General features: G+C 34.7%; 1 protein-coding gene across 12 annotated transcripts in view; it reads left to right on the top strand.

Moving 5' to 3' along the window:
• The window catches only part of LOC136163454 (sodium channel protein type 3 subunit alpha), an 83,437-nt gene that overhangs the window by 45,759 nt on the left and 17,225 nt on the right, over positions 1–20,453 (top strand). For all 12 annotated transcript variants that reach the window (XM_065927884.1, XM_065927878.1, XM_065927874.1 and 9 more), the window contains 4 exons: positions 785–1,255; positions 12,125–12,245; positions 13,372–13,526; positions 14,277–14,450. In XM_065927884.1, coding sequence (XP_065783956.1) covers positions 785–1,255; positions 12,125–12,245; positions 13,372–13,526; positions 14,277–14,450 — 921 coding nt within the window. The remainder of the gene's footprint in view (positions 1–784; positions 1,256–12,124; positions 12,246–13,371; positions 13,527–14,276; positions 14,451–20,453) is intronic.

Raw genomic sequence — 20,453 nt, 5'->3', positions numbered from 1 at the left:
TCCTATAAATTTTCTTTTGCATCAGTCACAATGAATTATTCCTGCATTAATCATATTTTGCCAATTAATTGGATAATATTTTCCTTCATGTATCCCAATGATATACTGAGATTTCACCACATTTTCTGCAAAAAAAAAAAAGGAAAAAGAAAAGTAATTTACATTATATGGGTCTAGCCTAAACCCTGGAATAATTTTAGACTTTTCTCCATCTGTTGAACTATTTGGACACATATACCTCAAAGTATATTGATGGGAAATGTGTTAAACCTTATATAATCTGCCTTTAGGTTGCTCTAAAAGTTTTTTGTCATTGGAATTTACATTTCAAGTATATTATTTTAATACAATCCATCAGGCTATTTAATAAATAAATTCATTATTTACACACACAACACTAGATATTCCCTAGACAAACTGGTAAAATGACTAAAATGAAAATATCCCATTTTTCCTCTTTGGCCAAAAACCACAAAAATGGGATTTTGTCTTTTCACTAGCAACTGTAAGTAGACACAATTTAAATCTCAGAAGCTCCAGTTTCCTGGTTGTCCTCTGTTTGAAAGGAAAATCATTTGTTTTACCATTTTGCCCTTTGAACAGGTAGAAGATACCAGATTCTTTAAATAGCGTGTGACTAAGACAAGGTGTCTGAAATATAGCAAACAGTCAAGAAGCATTTGTTGAATTAATTTTAGCAAAGAGTTGTGATTCCTCTGTTTAAACTATTATGTTTATACATATTTCAATATTAATACAGCAAAATTTTCTTTTTTTCTTTTAGGTTCTGAACCTCTTTCTGGCCTTATTGTTGAGTTCATTTAGCTCAGACAATCTTGCTGCTACTGATGATGATAATGAAATGAACAATCTCCAGATTGCAGTAGGAAGGATGCAAAAGGGAATTGATTATGTGAAAAATAAGATACGGGAGTGTTTCCAAAAAACATTTTTCAGAAAGCCAAAAGTTATAGAAATCCATGAAGGCAACAAAATAGACAGCTGTGTGTCTAATAATACTGGAATTGAAATAAGCAAAGAGCTTAATTATCTTAAAGATGGGAATGGAACCACCAGTGGTGTAGGTACTGGAAGCAGTGCTGAAAAATATGTAATTGATGAAAACGATTATATGTCATTCATAAACAATCCCAGCCTCACTGTAACAGTGCCAATTGCTGTTGGAGAGTCTGACTTTGAAAATTTAAATACTGAGGAGTTCAGCAGTGAGTCAGAACTAGAAGAAAGCAAAGAGGTAAGAATGATTTTAAAGTTTTTCTTGCATTCCTTATAAAAACCATGTACCACAGTTACTAAGAATTTTTATTGTGTTTATAGGCATTATTAAAAAGTATATTAAAAGCCATATATATAGTAATGTTGGAAAACTATCAGATATTCTTTTTTGGGAATTCTGTCCATTGAAATTCCAACTTTTCATAGGAAATCATCATTCTGAACAGTTAGTATATTCATCTTCTTGATACTTTAAAGTCTGATTAAAAAATATGGCCTTCCAAAAAGGAGATTTTATTTAACACATTCTTCTATACACTACATTATGCTCTTTAGAAAAATAAACAAATCATATTTTACTGATCATTGTGAAAGTGTCATCTCTTTACTTTCTATAATACATTAAGTTTTGCTATGATATTTTAATGTGAATGTTTTGTGCAGTTTTGTTCACCTCTGAACCTTTTATTGACTACTGATAAGAGTGTTGTTCATTTACGAAAATTGTATACATATTAGGAAAATAAGAGTAGTAATGATTACATTTTGACCCAGTCAAGGAAGAACATATTTATAAGGTCTTCCAGATTAACCTAGAAAATACTAAGAACTATTTGGAAAAACTCCACTTAAGGATTACAGCTGAACTGTAGACTGAAAAGCTATTCTTACTGTCATATTACTACTTATTTAAAAGAAAAGGAAAAAGGAAAGGCAATGTTGTTCTTGCAGGATTAGAATTCACAGGAGTCTATGAGAGTAGTTCAAGGCTATTAATTCTCCAATTCTGTGTTGTGGAGAGCAGGATTAAATTTTTTACTATTACTTATTTATAGAGTTCTGATATGCTAGTAGGAAGTTAAGTCTAGCACAGAGTTATAAAGACAGGGTTTAACTTGAAAGTATAAATGGTGACACCATAGGAATCAGACAAATGACGTCTGATTCTGTGAGCATATTTGCATAGTTTGGAACCTTCTTTTTTTAATAACAGTGGCAACAGAATTTGTATAAGTAGCTGACAGTGTCACAATGCACATGCCTTTTTTCCAGGCATTTCAGAGCTTCTGAGATATATTATAACAGTAAATTTGGAAATATTTCAAAAAAGGTAAAAATACACACAAAATGAGGTATAATACCGTTTCTCTGAAATTCCATTCAATGTCTGCTTAATGAGTTCAATTCTAATTTATGTGTTGCTTTTTCTGGTAAGATAAGAATTCAATTCGAATTTCATTTCCCATCACTGGACAAAGATTTACTTAAGAAAATCATCAATTAGTTAACAAACATTTATTGAGTACTTCTGTGAACTCTACACTCTGCTGGGCAGTAAGGATAAAGGAAGAGATAAAGGAGAGATTCATAATATAACCCTCTTCAGGGAATTCTCAAAATCTCCAAGGAAGCTAATACTAACTCACAAAATCATTTAAGGCCTATTAAAAAGTTTAATCCTAAAGAACTGACCATAAGACTATAAAGACTATAGGTATTGAGAACAGCAAGAACATAGCAAATTGCTAAATGAAGAGATAAAATTGAAGTATGCCTCAAAATGTGGATCAAATACATAAACAGAAAGCCAAGGCAGAAAACTACTAAACAAAAGCCAGAGTTAGAGTGAGCTTGGTAGTTAGGTGCAGCAGTGAAATAATCAGTATGAAAAATGTATTGGTTGAGAAAGTGGAAAAATATGTTTGAGTGAGTAAGGTAGTTTCAGATAATACAGTCTTGAAAATCAGCCAAAGAGTTTGGAATTGGCTACATGATCAATAACGAGCTATCTGTTCTGAAGCAGGTGAAAAGCAATAGGAAACTGATGTTTTAGGAAAATTTATTCCATAGTAATGAGTAAAGCAGTTTAGAGTGAGGGATAAGGGTTATCTTGGGGAATAATGAGGTAACAATCATTTGATAATAATGAGGTGATAGAAATATGGGCTATGGTAATAAGTATGGCAGATGAGACTAACTGGCAATTTGACAAACCCAGTAAAGAGTCTAAGAAATTGGAAAAATGGTAATGCAACTGTCTGAAATGATCTTTTAGGTTACCAGGTTTATGGGAAAAGAAGGAATTCAACTGGGATATACTGAATTAGAAGTGGGATATAGTGGGAAACACAGCCTGGATGAGCAGTCAGGGTTTAAAAATAGATATAATAACACAGATTTCATCATTATCTGATTCCTTAAAAACAAAGGAGTTCACCACAGAAGTAACTGCAAAGAGAAAACAAGGGAAGACTAGGGACAAGAGTAGCTTGGGGTCAAGAAGAGATAGAAAAGTCAAAGAGGTTGAAAAATTTTGCTACATTAATATTGTAGGTTTCATCTCACTGCACTCTTGGAAATGATATATGTTAATTTTTGTCTACCAAAAAGTTGGTTTCCAGAGTACTTCAAAAACTATGATGTCTGCAGATATTTCAAATGACTGCTTTAGAAGACTTCCACCTTATTAGTATATCTTTTTAATAGCTAAAAAATCATAAATTTGGAACAACGAAATATATCTTTATTTTCAAGCCATTGAAAACATTTTATTATTGGAATAAAATTTCTTTTTTGGGTGAATTTTTAAAATAATCATCTGTCCTCTTCCTAGCTAGTTTTGGGTAGGCAGAATCCAGTTACCAAATTAAATTGTTTAAAATATACAGATATAATAGAGGGGAAATACTTGCTAATTAATATAAAATCAAATACTTCTATAAAGTTAGGATAAAACTTCAATTATTTTGCACAGTAAAATTAAATTCAAGCATAAGTTTTATGTGGATGAATCTTTTAAATAGTACCAGAAAAACCTTTAAAAATAATAGGGCAATCCTCATATATGCTCACACAAAGTTTAAAAGTACAGTTGGCCACTGAACAACACAAGAGTTAGGGGTGTCAACCCTACACCCAGTTGAAAATCTCAGTACAATTTACAGTTAACCTTCCATATACAAGGGCTTCCCTGATAGCTCAGTTGGTAAAGAATCCAGCTGCAATGCAGGAGACCCCACTTGGATTCCTGAGTTGAGAAGATCCACTGGAGAAGGGATAGGCTACCCACGCCAGTATTCTTGGGCTTCCCCTGTGGCTCAGCTGGTAATGAATCCGCCTGCAATGCAGGAGACCTGGGTTTGATCCCTGGGTTGGGAAGATTCCCTGGAGAAGGGAAAGGCTACCCACTCCAGTACTCTGGCCTGGACAATTCCAAGGGCTGTAGGGGTCGCAAGAGTAGGACACAAAGCGACTTTCACTCCATATACATGGCTTTGTAACTGCAGTTCCACTTCAGCAAATTCAGCCAACTGAAGACCCTACAGTACTGTAGCGCTTACTACTGAACAAAATCTGTGTGTAAGTGCACCTGAGTAGGTCAGACCTGCATTGTTCAAGGGTCAACTGTACACTGTTTTTAAAAACAAAAGCAAACATCAGCATTATAGAACAGATTTAGATAAATTCCAGCAAATTTCAGTTTTGATCTGAAATCTCTGAAAACTACTGTCATTGAACACAGGTCACAAGTCAGATTTATATTTATGTTGGCTGGGTTGTTCTTTTTTAATAGCTATAGCACATACACACTCATACGTACACACACAAATTAAAAATAATGTGTCCATAAAATAGCATTTTGGTTTACGCTTATTAGCTTTTAGAACACAAGTAGAAAAAGCACATTGGGCTGTGCTTTGGGGGACACAAAATATCTTTTTGCCGACAAAGTGAAAAATCATACAAGTTAAACCTAACAGAATGATGTATTTCAAAAGAAAAGAAAAAAATTTTTTGCAACATTATTTGTGCTTTAAGAAGAGGCAGTAAATTAATCATTAATTTAGATAGTACTTAAAAATTCTACTCTATTACTTCCACTCATTTTCATAATAAAGTATATGCAGCTATACCACAATTGAGGGGAAATGATCTCTAGAAGTTTTTAAAAATAAAAAATATGAATTGCTATTATATTACAGAATATAAATTTTATATATGTGTATCTTTCTATGTACCACTAGCATAAACAGACTGGTATAGAAATAAACATAAAGCTTTGCATGAAAAAAATTTAAGGAAATTGAAGGCATGGATTTCAAAATAGTGATCTTTTTATTTTGGCAAACTTGGAATTATACCTGTCTTGTGACAAGATTTAATGTAGAATTTTGCTTTTATATTTTTACAGTTCACATAAACATAATTTCTTGACATTTTTATGTAACTATGGATTTTTACAATTTAGTTCTTAAAAGGTTTCATTGTCTTCCTAGGTGAAGGATATAGAATAAATGCTCTTAAGAATCATATTTGAAGTTGAATTCCATAGCACAATCTAGGAATATCATCCTGTGACCTTCACTGCTTACCATTCTTACTTCTCACAGGGGTAAAATCAAGCTGGAGCCATCAAGAATGAAACTCTGGTGTTTTTAAACCAGCCAGAGGCTCGTGTCACCACTTTTACCCAGGTTACCCAAGCAAGTTGTACATGTACAATCACTTTCTAAATAAATTTTGACTGGCCTGCATGCTACTCAGCTGTGTTCCTTCCCCTGCCATGGCAAGGAAGTGCTAGACGTGCCCAGCTGCTGTCTGCTGAATCGTGTTACATATCACAGCATGGTCAGGCAAGACGGGCAGTCCCAACACCACATCTGATTCTGCTAATGACTCTCCAGTTTAGTCTTTTTAGGCTTTTAAAAGCAATAATTGCATGCTCTATAGGATTTACATCTATTTTAAAATGATAGAAATGTTTCAAGTTCAATTTGAGAGCATGCACTTTTTTTCCGCTTTTGTTTCATTAAAATAAGATCACAACTTTTTGCTGTTGTTGATTCAGCCCTTATAAGTAAATTGTATTACCAAAATGAGGCTCGCAGGTTTTTTTTTTTTAAATAGTATTGCCATTTTCAGATCATTATATTCAGATCTGTGAATACAATTTTCAACCCATCCAATTCGTGTGCTCCAGATGGAAATGTTTGCTTTCATGTTTTGGGGGAAGCCTCTCTTAAAAAAAAAAAAAATGAATAAGGTGATCATGAATTTTTGGATATGAAGGGCCATAGTCTGTATACATTTGGGCACCACATATCTTGGATTTTCATGTAGTTTGGAAAAGTTGTTAAGACATGTGTCTGCAGAACCCTAAGCAATCATTATAAAGTAATTAAAAGATGAAGAGCAACATGATACAGGCTAGGAAAAATGCACTGCATCATGATCATTAAGTAATTGGTTCAGTGTACCCGTTAGGTTTTTTTCCCTGATCTACATTAATTTCTCCCTATATGTTCAACCCAAAACTGAGCAGGCAAAAAGGAGACTACTTTTGATTATTATTAATTATTAACTATAGTTTTACAAAGAGTAAAGGATATTTCCAAAAATTACTGTCGGTTTGTGGATGAAATAAATCTTTAGGTAATTCTCTTGACTCAACTTTTCCTGTTACTGGAATATCAGCCATAGTGAGTGTTCTTGAAAGGAAATTGAAAAGCAAAAGTGAAAATTTTATGAGGATTAGCAGTTTTTAAGGCTTTTGGTGGGAAAAAAAAATCTAACTAGATCTTGTGGTTTGTCTCCATACTCTCTTCTTCTTTAGGAATAATTGAGAATTAATTGTAAAATGCAACAAATTCAGACATTAAATTATTAATAAAAAATAGAAAAAAATATGGTCCCTGGTGATTTATGTAATTTTACTAACAACAACTTTTTAGTTTTAGGAGTAAAACAATATATTATTAGTCATTGAAGAAAATCTGATTATTTTTCTGCACAAGCAGGGCAGAATTAAATGGTATTGGAAAATTACCTTTTACACAATGCTTGTAAAGATTCCCTCTTTTTCAAAGTCATTATGGAAACTTTGAAAGTGATGCTTGACCAAAGGTCCCAAGCACGTACGTACCTGTCTGGAAAAGGCCCTGCGCTCTGTTTTCAGAATCTGGAGCGCGATGGGAGAAAACCTCTAGCTTCCCATTTCTGTTGGGTTCTCAGTGCCTTCCAAATGTTCTTTGTGAAATTGAATGTGAGACATTTCAAACCTATCTCGACCTTCGGGGAACGATTTTGGTGCTTCAGTTTATTTCTGCTAAAATAAAAAGTAAGGCAAGTTTAGATGGAAATTTTTGTATATCTTCCTAAGATAAACCATCTTTTCCTTTGCCTGCTGGATGCCCCTCTGCCTTACCCTTCAACCACCATATAATTAATTTCAATTTCCTATATTGTGTTCTTAGCAAGGTTCTTTCAAAATAAAAGGAGCATCAGGGTTGTTGCACAAAATATGCTGAGGTCAAACCAAAGAGAGTTGGTTTACATTTTGCACTATTTAGTGAGTAGTCCAGAAAAAAGAGTTGTTAGTTTTAGTCGTGTTCTTCGTGCCTTGGAATAGCAGCCTCATGGCCTCACTGTGTGGCTACCTGTTCTTCAAGTGAGATATCCCAAGTCAAGATATGGATATGCATATCCAAAAGATCAGACTAAGGCCCTGAGAGATTGTATAACCAAAAGATTGCTTCTACTTGCAAGACGAAACCCAGAAGTTTTGAAAGAAATGGCTAGATTTTAAAGGCAATCTGTAACGGCTGAATCTTTTATTTTTGCCTTTTGAATCATACAGCAATTTGTGAGAGTCAAACATTTGATAGCTGATTGAAAATAAATGAAATGTGAGCGCATTTCAGTGGAAGTAGGCCAGTTGCTAACATTCTCTTCTATTTCTGAAAGTTAAATTTCACTATTTAATTGGATAAAAATTAAGAGCCATATTTGCCATAAGGGGGAATTTCTAAATAAGTTCACGTTATCAGAGGGGAAATGGCCGTTTTGGGGGCTGATTCTGTCATTTCCTATGAGTTGTATTTGCAGCTAACCCTGAAAACTTGACATTCAGGTACCATGTCTTTGAGGACATGGTTCTTGGATCAGTGTGCAGCTTCCACAGCATTGCGCCAGGCTTCTGCTACAGCCAGGCATGTTTTCTGTGGCTGAATTAGGCCTGGAGAATGTTGCATCTTCAAACCTGCTTCCCAGTGTGCATTTGTAGAGCATAAGCCATCATCCCTCTGTAGCCTCAGTAGTTTCTACAAGGGATGGAAGAATCTACTTTAAGTGTCATAACATATTGGACGGGTAGGGAGAAAATAGTACAAGAAAACAAGTGATGAGCTTGTACTATGTGGCTTTATATGGAAGCTTTCTACTGTTATGCCTATATACCTCATTACATTTTTCTGACTACTTTAGAACAAGTATTAATTTTAGTTATTTAGTATAGTCACCAAGTTCCTTAATGTGGAAAACTTCATTTCAGGTTTCTTTGGTTTTTTGTTTTTTGTTTTTTCTTAATCATTGTAGTATCACAGCTATGGCAATTTAAAGAAAGTAAGTTATACTTTGTATTTATCATTAGTCACCTGCTTTTAAACTAGTTACATGCTTTTAAATAAATTTGGAAGTCATTTTGGTATGGCTATGATAAAATATATCACAAATTACTCTCTATCAGAGTATGAATGCCAAAGTGTTGAATTTAATTAGAAGTGTTTAGATTGTGAAGATAGTATCATATCCATGTACAGAAATTTAAATGCTTAAGTAGTTTTCTAAGATATAAATTTTAAAATTTAAAAATACAGGAGTAAAATTCTGTATGTTTCCAGTGACTAAAACATATCAGGCAGTATATCTTAATTTGTAAGTTGCTGCAACTTAATAAGAACACAGTCTAAGTTTTAATTTATAAATGTAGATAAATTCACAACTTTAAAATGTTTATATAGTTGATACAGTATTTTTATAACTTCATAGGATAAAGTGTATGTACTTTCTTATGATAAAAATGGGGCCTAGGGAGACTATACCATGAATAAGCCTGACTCTCCAACTTTATGTCAATTTCCACAGAAAAGGAGCCTTCCACAAAGGACTTTTTAGGGACAAGAACACTAGCCTGCCAACTATTTTTTAAGCTTTGGTGCATCAAGTCTCTGAACATTCCTTAAGGAGTTTTCCAGAGCATAAGATTGATGAGTTAATACTTATACTCAGACAAACTCCTGGATAACAGTGAAGCAATTCTTCATGTAAAATGGGTTTTGCTCATTTGAGAACAGAATTTGTTGTTATTGTTTAGTCCTTGTCTGTTTCCAAAAGACATCCTATGCTTCATAATGCCAGGCAGACAGAAGTAAACTAGCTCACACACTAACCATCTCTGCTTTACCCTGTCCATAACCTCCCCACACATTGAGAAAATTGAAATTATTTATATTCAAACATATATTAACCACATTCACAAAAGTTCACAATCTAAAGACAATACCAACAACAAAGATACAGTCAGAGGTCAATATTTGGTAAACAGCAGAACTGTCATTCAGATTAATGGCTACCATTACTTGTGCTGTGAAGGATTTGCTTTAAATAAGTAAATTGTATTTAAATATAAGACTCTTGTATAATATATGACAGAGAATTATAATGCAAAAAATTGAACATTTCACAACTGTATTAACAGTGGTAAAATAAGAAGTGAAGGGTGAGTATATTTTCTAAAGTTTTCAAATGGAAAAGTATATGTGTATTTTTGTGTATATACATATATGCTTATTACTTTCTTCCTTCACATTTCTTTATTGAATGTCTGCCAATATTTTAGAGAAACATTTTGGAAACATGCTTTTATCACTAAAATATCATTAATTAAATAATTTTTATTCATTAAGAAAATGCATTTTCTAATAAAATTAAATCTTCTGTAAAGGCTACAACTGAGTTGTGTATCAAAATGAAGAGATCAAATTATCTAAACACTATAATTCTCTCTATAAGAGTAATAACAAAATGCATTCACTCATTCATTTATTCATTTTTCATAAATTCAGCCTATTTAGTGTCTATTCTATGTTTGGATCTTTTGGTGTATATATATGTGTGTATGTGTGTATATTCTAATATATATGTGTATATATGTACATAATTATACAATTTATGTATATATATAAAATACACATATATATTTATGAGAATATTTGGTCAAAGCAAACAAGTATTATGGACAAAATGTTATATAAAATTTAACATGGAGAAATCATAATAAAGAAAAGTTTCATGGAGAGGGGATCATGACCAGGCTCTGAATAAATACTTCAGCTTGGGTTGGCCAAGAGGAAGAAGAAACTTTAAGCTTTTGATAACTAACCTCAAAATAATTTTGTTTCTTATTGGTTTTATTTATACAGTGGATATTATTGCTGCCACTCATGAAATGCTATAGTGTCCAACCTATAAATCAGTAAAACTGAAAGAGAAGAGTTATTTAGTATTTTCTTGGATTTACCAGAAGCTACTGCAATTCTATTCAGCAGTAGCTTTCCTGGGATTTTCTTACAAAAATAAAGACATTCTGGCTGTAAGAAGCAGAAAAATTCTAAGGGAAGAAAATACATCTTGACCTTTCACCTCTACAAAAAGTAGAGGATTTTAATGGTAAAACTTTTTTACTATAATGATCCTAAGAACCCATCAGCCATAATTGATGGCTTATTCTCTCCTTAGCATACTTTGGACATGGAGATATTTTATTATAGAATTATATCTTGACTTAGGGTAACTTTCATAATATATTTAACTGGACATAGTTAACCTCATCCTCCAAGTAATACCACCGAAAGTATCACCTGGATATTCCTCTTCAGTGTTTACATTATAAAGTATTAAACAAGCATTTGCATGGTGATTTCAAAAAGCGAAGAATTTTGAGACAGATACACTCCAATATAACCTATGTTTAATGGTCATTCTGGTATTTTTCAGTAACATGTTTAACTCTTTCAGAGGGCTAGGGCAGAGTGACCCTATCTCTCAGTTACTAAAGTTAAGGGGGCCTTTGAAATCATTAACATGTCCATGTTCTTTCATTCTAAAAGCTTTACATTGCCTGGTTGTGCTACATGTCACATCTTTGCATCACTTTTCATAAAGAATTCCACATCCATATTGTCTTCCCAAGTGGTATTAGAATTCTTATAAGATATTTCTTCTTGCAACACTAAAGTGGCTCTTCCTAGCCATGTTGCATGTCACAATGATTTATTTAAAGGAAAAATTCACAGCCTGATCACATGTTGAATTCAGAATATGCTCCTAGTGAAAGTCTATACAGATTCTGAGCAGTGTCATTCATGAAGAAATTTCCATTTCATTTAGAATTCTTTGGCAAGTACTGAATAAATTTACGCAGTTCAAAAAAAGAGAGAGATCCATCATTTTTCAGCTTGTAAAGTAAGAAGAAAATTATGTAAGCCAGAGAAAAATATAGCACAAAGTTGAAATATAATGACTGTGACTAATGTTAATCTGCTGCTCTTCCTTTCTAAAATTATAGAAACATGGACTGTAGTTATAGACAACTGGTAATGTTCTTTGCCCTCTGAAAATTTCCATTGGAAGAGTGGAAATAACAATTTGACTTGAAGCACTTTAATTAATATAATCAGTTGTGAATGTCAATATACCACACTTATCAAACTATTCTCAATTTGGCCTGAGTGTTAATGTATTAAATTATTTTCACATGGCATCCATAGACAAACAGAGATCATGAACAAGTTAATCAATATAATCGCTCCTTCCAAATCACCCACACTGAATGCTCTCTAACCATTTTCCGTCTGAATCAAGTTAGTAGTTACATTGTTTTGAATAATAGGATTTTATGTTAAATTATGAGTACAAAATTATCAGTACTGTTAAGAGAGCCAATACTATCACTACCACCATTTTTTTCACACCATGTCAGAGCATTTTCAAACTGATGGAATAAAAGGGGAGAAAAATCACATTCTTTGCAATGGGGTTTTGTTTCCAGAAATTAAATGCAACCAGCTCATCTGAAGGAAGTACAGTTGATGTTGCTCCACCTCGAGAAGGTGAACAAGCTGAAATTGAACCCGAGGAGGACCTTAAACCAGAAGCTTGTTTTACTGAAGGTAAACAAGCTCTAATATGGTTAAATGCCATCTCCCCTCTTTCTTTACAGAGACTAAATATACCTTACTTGAACGAAATATTTCAAAGAAATAGTGAAGGCATATTTATCTTTGTTTTGCTCTTTTTGTCCAAAAAGTTCATTTATCTGTATTTCCTGATTATACTATAGCAGTTACTGTACCTGGACAATAAGGTAATTTGACATGTCCTTTTTTTCATTCCCCAGAATGTGGAGAAGTGAACCCTAGGAGATAAATGGTATTCTGGAACATCTTCTCATTATTGATAAAGCAATCCCTTCAGACTTCACTGGCAATGTTGTGATTTGGTTTATAGATGCTGCAATAACTATACCTCATATCTTACCATTTCAAATGTGGTTAATTTGTGCTGTGACCAGAGCTGTTGGGGGATATAGATGCACTGCAGAGCCTTGACAGGGAGACCAAGTCATTCTCACAGCCACCAGTGTCCAGCACACAAATCAATAAAGATTTGCTGATTCAATGTGACTGGACTGAATCCCATAAGTAGTAACTCAGACAGTTAGAGTCTAAGAGTGGATGGAAGTTAGAAATAACATGAAAGCTAAGAGGGGGAGGACAAAGGAAGAGAGATACTGACTGACAGGATGAGTCATAGGTGTGACTAAGAAAAGCTCTGAGGTGGAAAATAAATAGCTTGGAAAAACTGACAGAGGATGATACCCAGGAAGACAGAGGGGTTTTCCATGTGAAAAGAAGTGAGTAAAAATCCAGGATCACATCAAAAAATGAATAAACAATTTGAACATGCAGTTTTTCCCCAAACCTCAGCGGTGTCCTTATGTATGATTGGCCTTGAGGCAAAGAGAGATCCTATGCAGTGTTCAAGAATGGAACTGTTTATACTCAAGTAACTCTCGGTAAAGTAATTCCTTGAATTCTAGGTAGCTGGCTGATATGCAAGTTGGAGAATGATTCACTACACAGGAGGGATGCTGAAAATAACTATGGAATTAAGTAGCCAGTTACTATATAAAATGATGATATGAGACTAGGATGGGGGGAGCAGCAAAGTTAATTTCTTCCTACAGAAGACAGTAATATATTTTTCTAATTTATTACAATGTATGCTATCTTTTAGGATGTATTAAAAAGTTTCCATTCTGTCAAGTAAGTATAGAAGAAGGCAAAGGAAAAATCTGGTGGAATCTTCGGAAAACCTGCTACAGCATTGTTGAACACAACTGGTTTGAGACTTTCATTGTCTTCATGATCCTTCTCAGTAGTGGTGCTTTGGTGAGTATGATACATATTGGCAAGAATCAGGTTCTAGTGAAATAGCTTTACTCCAAAAATACCAGAAGGATACCCTTAGTTTAAGGAGCAAAATAAGAGGTACATCTACACTTTGCAGAGCTTGGCAGCCAGGGTTTAACTATACAAAATTCAGTAAGGAATAAATCAGAACCATGAACAGCCAGATGGAATTTCTCATCTGCTGTTTTTCTAACAGATGTTTTCCTCACTGAGGCAACCGTTTATAGGGATGTTCTGTAACTACATCACCTACCATTTCAAATCCCATCCAGTTCTCCCTAACAGTCACAATAACATTTATGGACTAATGGTGGATTCTTTTTATGTCTAATTAATTTATTCTCTCAAAATGAGCCAGATTTTTCACAGCATCAGTGAAAGTAAGGTTAGAATAGGCCAAGTCTATCCCTCATTAACAGAACTTCTAGTTATTTTCTGAGTTTACATTGCTTCTCTAAAAGCATGTCTTTGTAGTAGTAATTGAGATAGAGATTATGGGGTGAGAGGCAGGGAAGAAAGCATATACTAAATCAGTAAAGATATTGACATTTCCTTGCCAATATTTTCCATTAGCTTCAGGGTTTAGATTTTGTCTGGTTCCATGCCAATCTAATATTAGCCAATATTTATCAAATTAGTGCTTTGTGACAAGTATACTACTGGCAATTTTATCAAGTATTTGGTACAGGCAAGCCATTCAAGTAAAATAAAAGCATTCTTGATTCACAGGCTTTTGAAGACATATACATTGAACAGCGAAAGACTATTAAAACCATGCTAGAATATGCCGACAAGGTCTTCACTTACATATTCATCCTGGAAATGCTTCTCAAATGGGTAGCTTATGGATTTCAGACATATTTCACTAATGCCTGGTGCTGGCTAGATTTCTTGATCGTCGATGTAAGTATCCCAAGTGATTTTTTTAAAAATTATTTTTAAAAAGGCAAGTTTGACATTTATTTCTATAATTAAAACCTTGACTTTAATTAGAACCTAGTTGCACTAATTCTGCCACAATTATGCAACTACCTTTTAAAAACTACAATAAATACAAAAATGAGGAAAGTCTTATGGGAAAGCAGTAGAAGAGGTCCTAACAATATGGACAGTGGTAAGAGAAAACACAGACAGAGTTTTCTATACCACAAGCAGACAGCTCTTCTTTTTGTGAAAGTTAAGGGTCTCAAGGTAAGGAATATCTAACAATCTGTTAATTGACAGGTATAGCTCATTAAAAACTCAATTGAAAAAAAAAAAGTTTCTCTAGGTGGTAAAATCATGACAGCTTTGGGGCCAGGAAACTGTCAGGATTGCATTTTAATCCCTTACTAGAATACATGTTGCTGAATAATGGTTTAATAAATAGGTTAAATAGGTTTAATAAATAGGTTAAAATAACCTATTTACTGTATTCATTCAGCCACAAGTCTACAGAGACAATAAAATGTATTTCCATTCTTACACAGGTAGTTAGATATCCCAGTAGCTAATGGAATATTTACCAGGCAAAGAGTTAGGTGTAGAAGTCCTGTTCTGAATCAGATTACCATGAAGTGAGTGGTCGTGGGAACTGTATCAATAATGAGACCTGTCTGACTTGCAGCCTACTTTCTTACTGTAGCAATGGAGAGGCATTGGGGCAAAATTACAGTCAGCTCATCTTTTGTAGTCTGTGATATTCCACTGCACAAGGCTTCTCAGTCTCCCTCCTTGACCCCCAAAAAGGTGCTTTAAGCACTATCTCTAGCTGTTTCCCAATGATCATAAAGCACCTTATTTTTAGTTCTAACACTTGACACTGTGCATCAATGATTGCTGTATCTGTTTATTCATTCTTTTTATCATCTTTGGCAAGTGTGGGTCTATCTAAATGCTACTCCCCTTGCTTCCCACATATACACTCACAGTTCTATAACCAAAATGCATGTTCAACCCTTTGAGTTGAGAAGAAATCTGCAGTCAAGTCACTATTAATAAATCAGAAATGACTTCCAATTTTTCATGTCTGGTCTTTAATGAATAATAGAGAAGAATCTCAGTGTTGTCCTGAAAAGTTTCCAAACAGGGAAGTTTAATATTTTTGTATCTTGCAGCTGGAATGGACCTTAAAGAGTATCTAGACTTTATTTACATAGTTTTCTAAATAGTCTATTGTAAATCAAAGCCTCAGTTTAAAGAATTCTCCTAAAATAGCACAACTACTTAGTAACAAAGTTGAGATTAGTGCCTTAATTTCCTAATTCTCAATTCAGCGCTTCGCCCTGTAGATTTGTCATCTAACTAGTACAAATGCTATATTTATATCTTCATACTGGCTTTGGAACTCAGCATTTATAATCTCCAGCTTTTCCCTGAAATGATGGAACACAAAATATATAAGAGTCTTCTCCAGTTCCAAAAAAAAATTTGTCATGTATGAAGATCACTTACAAATATGACAGAACTTCTCCAGAAAATACTCAAATTTCCTGAAATATTTCCATTTACTGAAAAATTTGTATTCTCTGAAATACTCACTACACTGTACTTTATTTCCATGTATTTCCCTCATATGGAAAGAGTAAATATAATGCAAAAATCTATCAAAGTCTTGTATCATATTTGAATCCTTAGAAACCTAATATAGACACTTAATTATCTAGTGAATAATGTCAAAGAATGGTGACCCCAAGTTACCTCCCTTTTAGTACATTTAAATTATTAATAGTAGAATGGAACTGGGTACCTCTGGGTAAGTTATGTTAGAGTAAATGAATCTATTTTCTTCTTTTTCCTGAAGAAGGGACTAAAATGCATGAATTAATGTAACCTCAACTAATAACTTAATCTCAGACCACTGGATCCAGTAAGCTAAAGTAAATGTAGAGTTAAAATAGTTTTTGAAAGTACAAGTAAAACATGCTTAAAACAGTTCACAATCCATCATGTATAATGCTCTAACAGTCACAGAAGGCTCAATAGGAAACAAAGCAAAACTCCCAAAACTGAAGTATATGTGAAGTAATTTCAAACTAGAAGAAACAGGCTTTTAAACTTTGAGAAATTTATCGATGTACAAATGTAATCTCTTCAATTCCCTACCTCCAAGTAAAGGTAGTATGCATTCATTAACATTCATTCATTTATCTAATAAAAGTTCCAAACACTGGTCCACAAGCTATTTTAAATAAAGGAGATATGAATAAGATAAATCAAGCTCTATTACATCTACAGGATTTAACATTCTAGAAGAAAGTGAAATAGACAGTAAAGATGTAAACAAATAAAATCCAAAAATAAGATAAAAGCAGATGATGATCACTGCTATAAAAGAAAACAGGGTAATGAGATAGAGAAGGACTACAGAATGGGAGCTGGAGGAGAGTATTAGCCAGAGTGTCTATGGAAGGCGTCTTTTGGGAAGATAAATAAGAAAGAGTGTCTTAGTCCATTTGGTCTGCTGTAACAGAGTATCATGGCTTCCCTGGTGGTGCAGTAGTAAGAATCTGCCTGAAATCCAGGAGACATAGTTTTGATCCCTGGGTTGGGAAGATCCCCTGAAGTAGGAAATGGCAACCCACTCCAGGATTCTTGCTTGGAAAATTCCATGGATAAAGAAGCCTGATGGGTTACAGTTCATGGGGTCACAAAGAGTTGGACGTGACTGAGCACACATACGCACTTAACAGAATATCATAGATGTAGTGACTTACAAACAGCAGAATTATTTCTCACCGTTCTGGAGGCTGCAAAGCCCCAGAAAAAAAGCACCAGCAGATTCGGTGTCTGGTGAGAGCTGACTTTGTGATTCATAGGCAGCAGTCTTCTCACTGTGTCTTCACATGGAGGAAGGAGCAAACACACTCTCTGGAGTGTCTTTTATAAGTAGAGGGACTCATCCCACCCATGAGGGCTCTGCCTTCATGACCTAATCCCCTCCAAAGACTCTCCAAATACCTTCAAATTAGGTTTCAACATATGCATTTGGGGGGGACATGGACATTGTCTATAACAATGGGCCAGTCATTTGAATACCTGAGGGAACAGAAAAAAGCAATCTCAAGGTCCTGAAGTATAAGCCAAGGACACTCAAGAGACAGAAAGAAAACTGTTGTGCTTGTGTGTGATGAAACACAGGCAATAGTAATAGATGCTGAATTCAGAAAGGTACCCAAGGGTCACGGTAAGAAGTTCATGTTTTACTGTTATTTAATGTGTGTTTGGTCACTTAGTCATGTCCGACTCTTTGCAGCCCCATGAATTGTAGCCCGCCGGCTCCTCTGCTCATGGAATTTTTCAGGCAAGAATACTGAAGCAGGTTGCCTTTTCCTATTCCAGGGGATCTTCCCAACCCAGGGATCGAAACTGTGTCTTTTGTGACTCCTTCCTGGCAGGTGGATTTTTTACCACTGTGCTACCTGTGAAGCTCCAATACTATTTCATAGCCAAAAGGCTGAGAATGTAATTTAATGTGTACTGATTACAGTTACAATGAGAAACGCAAGGGAGGGATGGTGAGCATGGATCTGTTCTACTGTTTTTAAATGATCACATCTGGCTATGAAGAAGGAACAGCGAAAAAGTCAAACCAGGGAGACCAATGACGGAACTGTGTTAATGGTCTAGGAAAGAAGATTATGTCTTAGACTAAGGTGGTTAAGACTTACTGGTGAACTGGATGTTAGTATGAAGAAAAAGGAGATTCGAAAAAGATTTTTTTCAATCTTAACAAATGGGTGGAAGATGAAACCATTAACTGGAATCAGGAAGACCAGAAAACAGGCTTGACAGGGCAAGCAGATGGTAGGTGGAAGAGGGATGCACTAAGCTTGAGATGCCAATTAGACATTCAAGAGTATATGGTGAGGTTTACACAAGTCTTGGGTTCTGAAGAGAAGTTAACACCTGATTATGAATTGAGAAGTCGTCAGGAAATAGATGGTTTTTGAAGTCATGAATCAACTGGATTAGCTCACCTAGGCAGAGAATGCAACATGACAAACACAAGAGTCCAGACCAAACTCTAGGGACACTTCAACTTTTGGAAGTTACACAAAAAACAAGGAACCAGTAAACTAGATTGAGAAGTAGCAATTAGAAGAAAAAGGAAAACAGAATATACATGGTATCATAGGAGTCCAGAGGATCAATTTAATCAGAGACTGTGAGGAAGGCAAGTGACATGAGTACTGAGAAATGACATTAGATTTGGCAGAATGGACGTCATTGGTGTCATGGTTAAGAGATGTCTCACGGAAGTGATGGGAATAAAGTACTAGAAACATTGGGAAAATTGAGGAAAGAATGGAGGCGAGGAGACAGAGACAGCAAGTATGATAATTCTGGTTGGAATCAAGTCGGACAACTTAAACCATGTCTTTCTTTGCCAGAATGCCATACTCGATGGACAACTTTTTCTGATTCTATATAACTTTCTTTTTTATTCTGTATAACTTCTTTCTCCTATCCAAAGGCCAAAAGATACTATCTTCATATGAAAACCAAACTATCCTGTATTGTAACTATACAAGCTATATTTTAGATGCTATTATTATCCACAGAATGAACTGAACATGTATTAAATTGATCATAGTTTATGGGGAAAAAAATCACATTCTTATACTCCTTACAGATTATTGCATAAATTTCATCCCTAAGAAAATATACTGGGCATCTATTGTGACAACTTCAAATTTGGTTCTAAATTATTCTAAGCTGTTAAGTGTCCAAAACACACTCCAGGTAAAGATTCGACTATCATAAAATATTAATTGCCCACAAGTGATTTCCACTTTACAGACAGCACAGGTTGCTGATGTGGCTGAAATGGATGCTTGGTATCTGCTACTCAGACATCCTGCTTGCTCAAGTGCTCCTTAGAATCCTCATCAGCTGCTCTGATGAAGTGAAGAAAAGCAGAACAGGGACATTTTCTGATTCTAATGTGTATTTTCAATTGTCATCAACATCTAGAATCTGGTAACCCTCGCCTTAGTTCTTAACATTTATTTTTGACATCTCAGCACCCTCAATAATGAAGCCAGAATTGTTACTGCTATTAGCAGTCACAATAAGATGCCTAGCCGTTCCTGTGGGAATAGCACTGATTAAGAGCCTTACCTAATAATAGAGAAAATTGGTAACTCTGATTTAATGCTTATTGTGTACAACTGTTGCTAAAATCACTTTGTATATGTTAATTCACCTAATCTCCAAAACTCTGTAAGTTAGAAACCATAATTAGTCTCATTTTGCAGATGAGGAAACTAAGGCAAAGAAAGGTTGTTGTTGTAAACACAATAAATAAGAATGAGGCTTGGTGGCTCAGATGGTAAAGAATCTGCCTGCAATGCAGGAGACCCAGGTTTGATTCCTGGATCAGGAAGATCCCCTGGAGAAGGGAATGGCTACCCACTCCAGTATTCTTGTCTGAAGTGGACAGAAGAGCCTGGTGGGTTACAGTCCATGGGCTGCATCCACGTGGCTACAGCTATGAGAGTTGGACACGGCGGAGTGACTAACACCACTAAGAAAGAGGCTAAGCTGGTTTTGTAACCAAGGAGTCTGGCTCTAATGACCCTGCCTCCTAACCCCCTACATTACAAATCTCAATGTCAGTATCTCTTTTTAGTAATATATTATTAATCCTCAACAATCCTGTGATATAATTCTTAATATTACCTCTACTTTGCTATTAATAAAATGAGGTTTATAAAATGAAATTTAGAGATGTCACACAGCTATAGGTAACAGAGATACCTCCATCTAGCACTGTGCCCCTTCTTTGTTCTGTGTTTTGCAACAGAGCCCAGATAAATTTAAAGGTCAAAAAGTTCGCACTAGTCAAAAAGTTTGCACATTACACTCTGAAGATGGCTGCCTTTGGTAACAGTGAATGAAAACAATAAACTGTCTTATCAATAC

This window comes from Muntiacus reevesi, chromosome 3, assembly GCF_963930625.1.
Source record: "Muntiacus reevesi chromosome 3, mMunRee1.1, whole genome shotgun sequence".
Lineage (NCBI taxonomy): Eukaryota > Metazoa > Chordata > Mammalia > Artiodactyla > Cervidae > Muntiacus > Muntiacus reevesi.
This window is presented reverse-complemented; position numbering and strand designations above follow the sequence as displayed.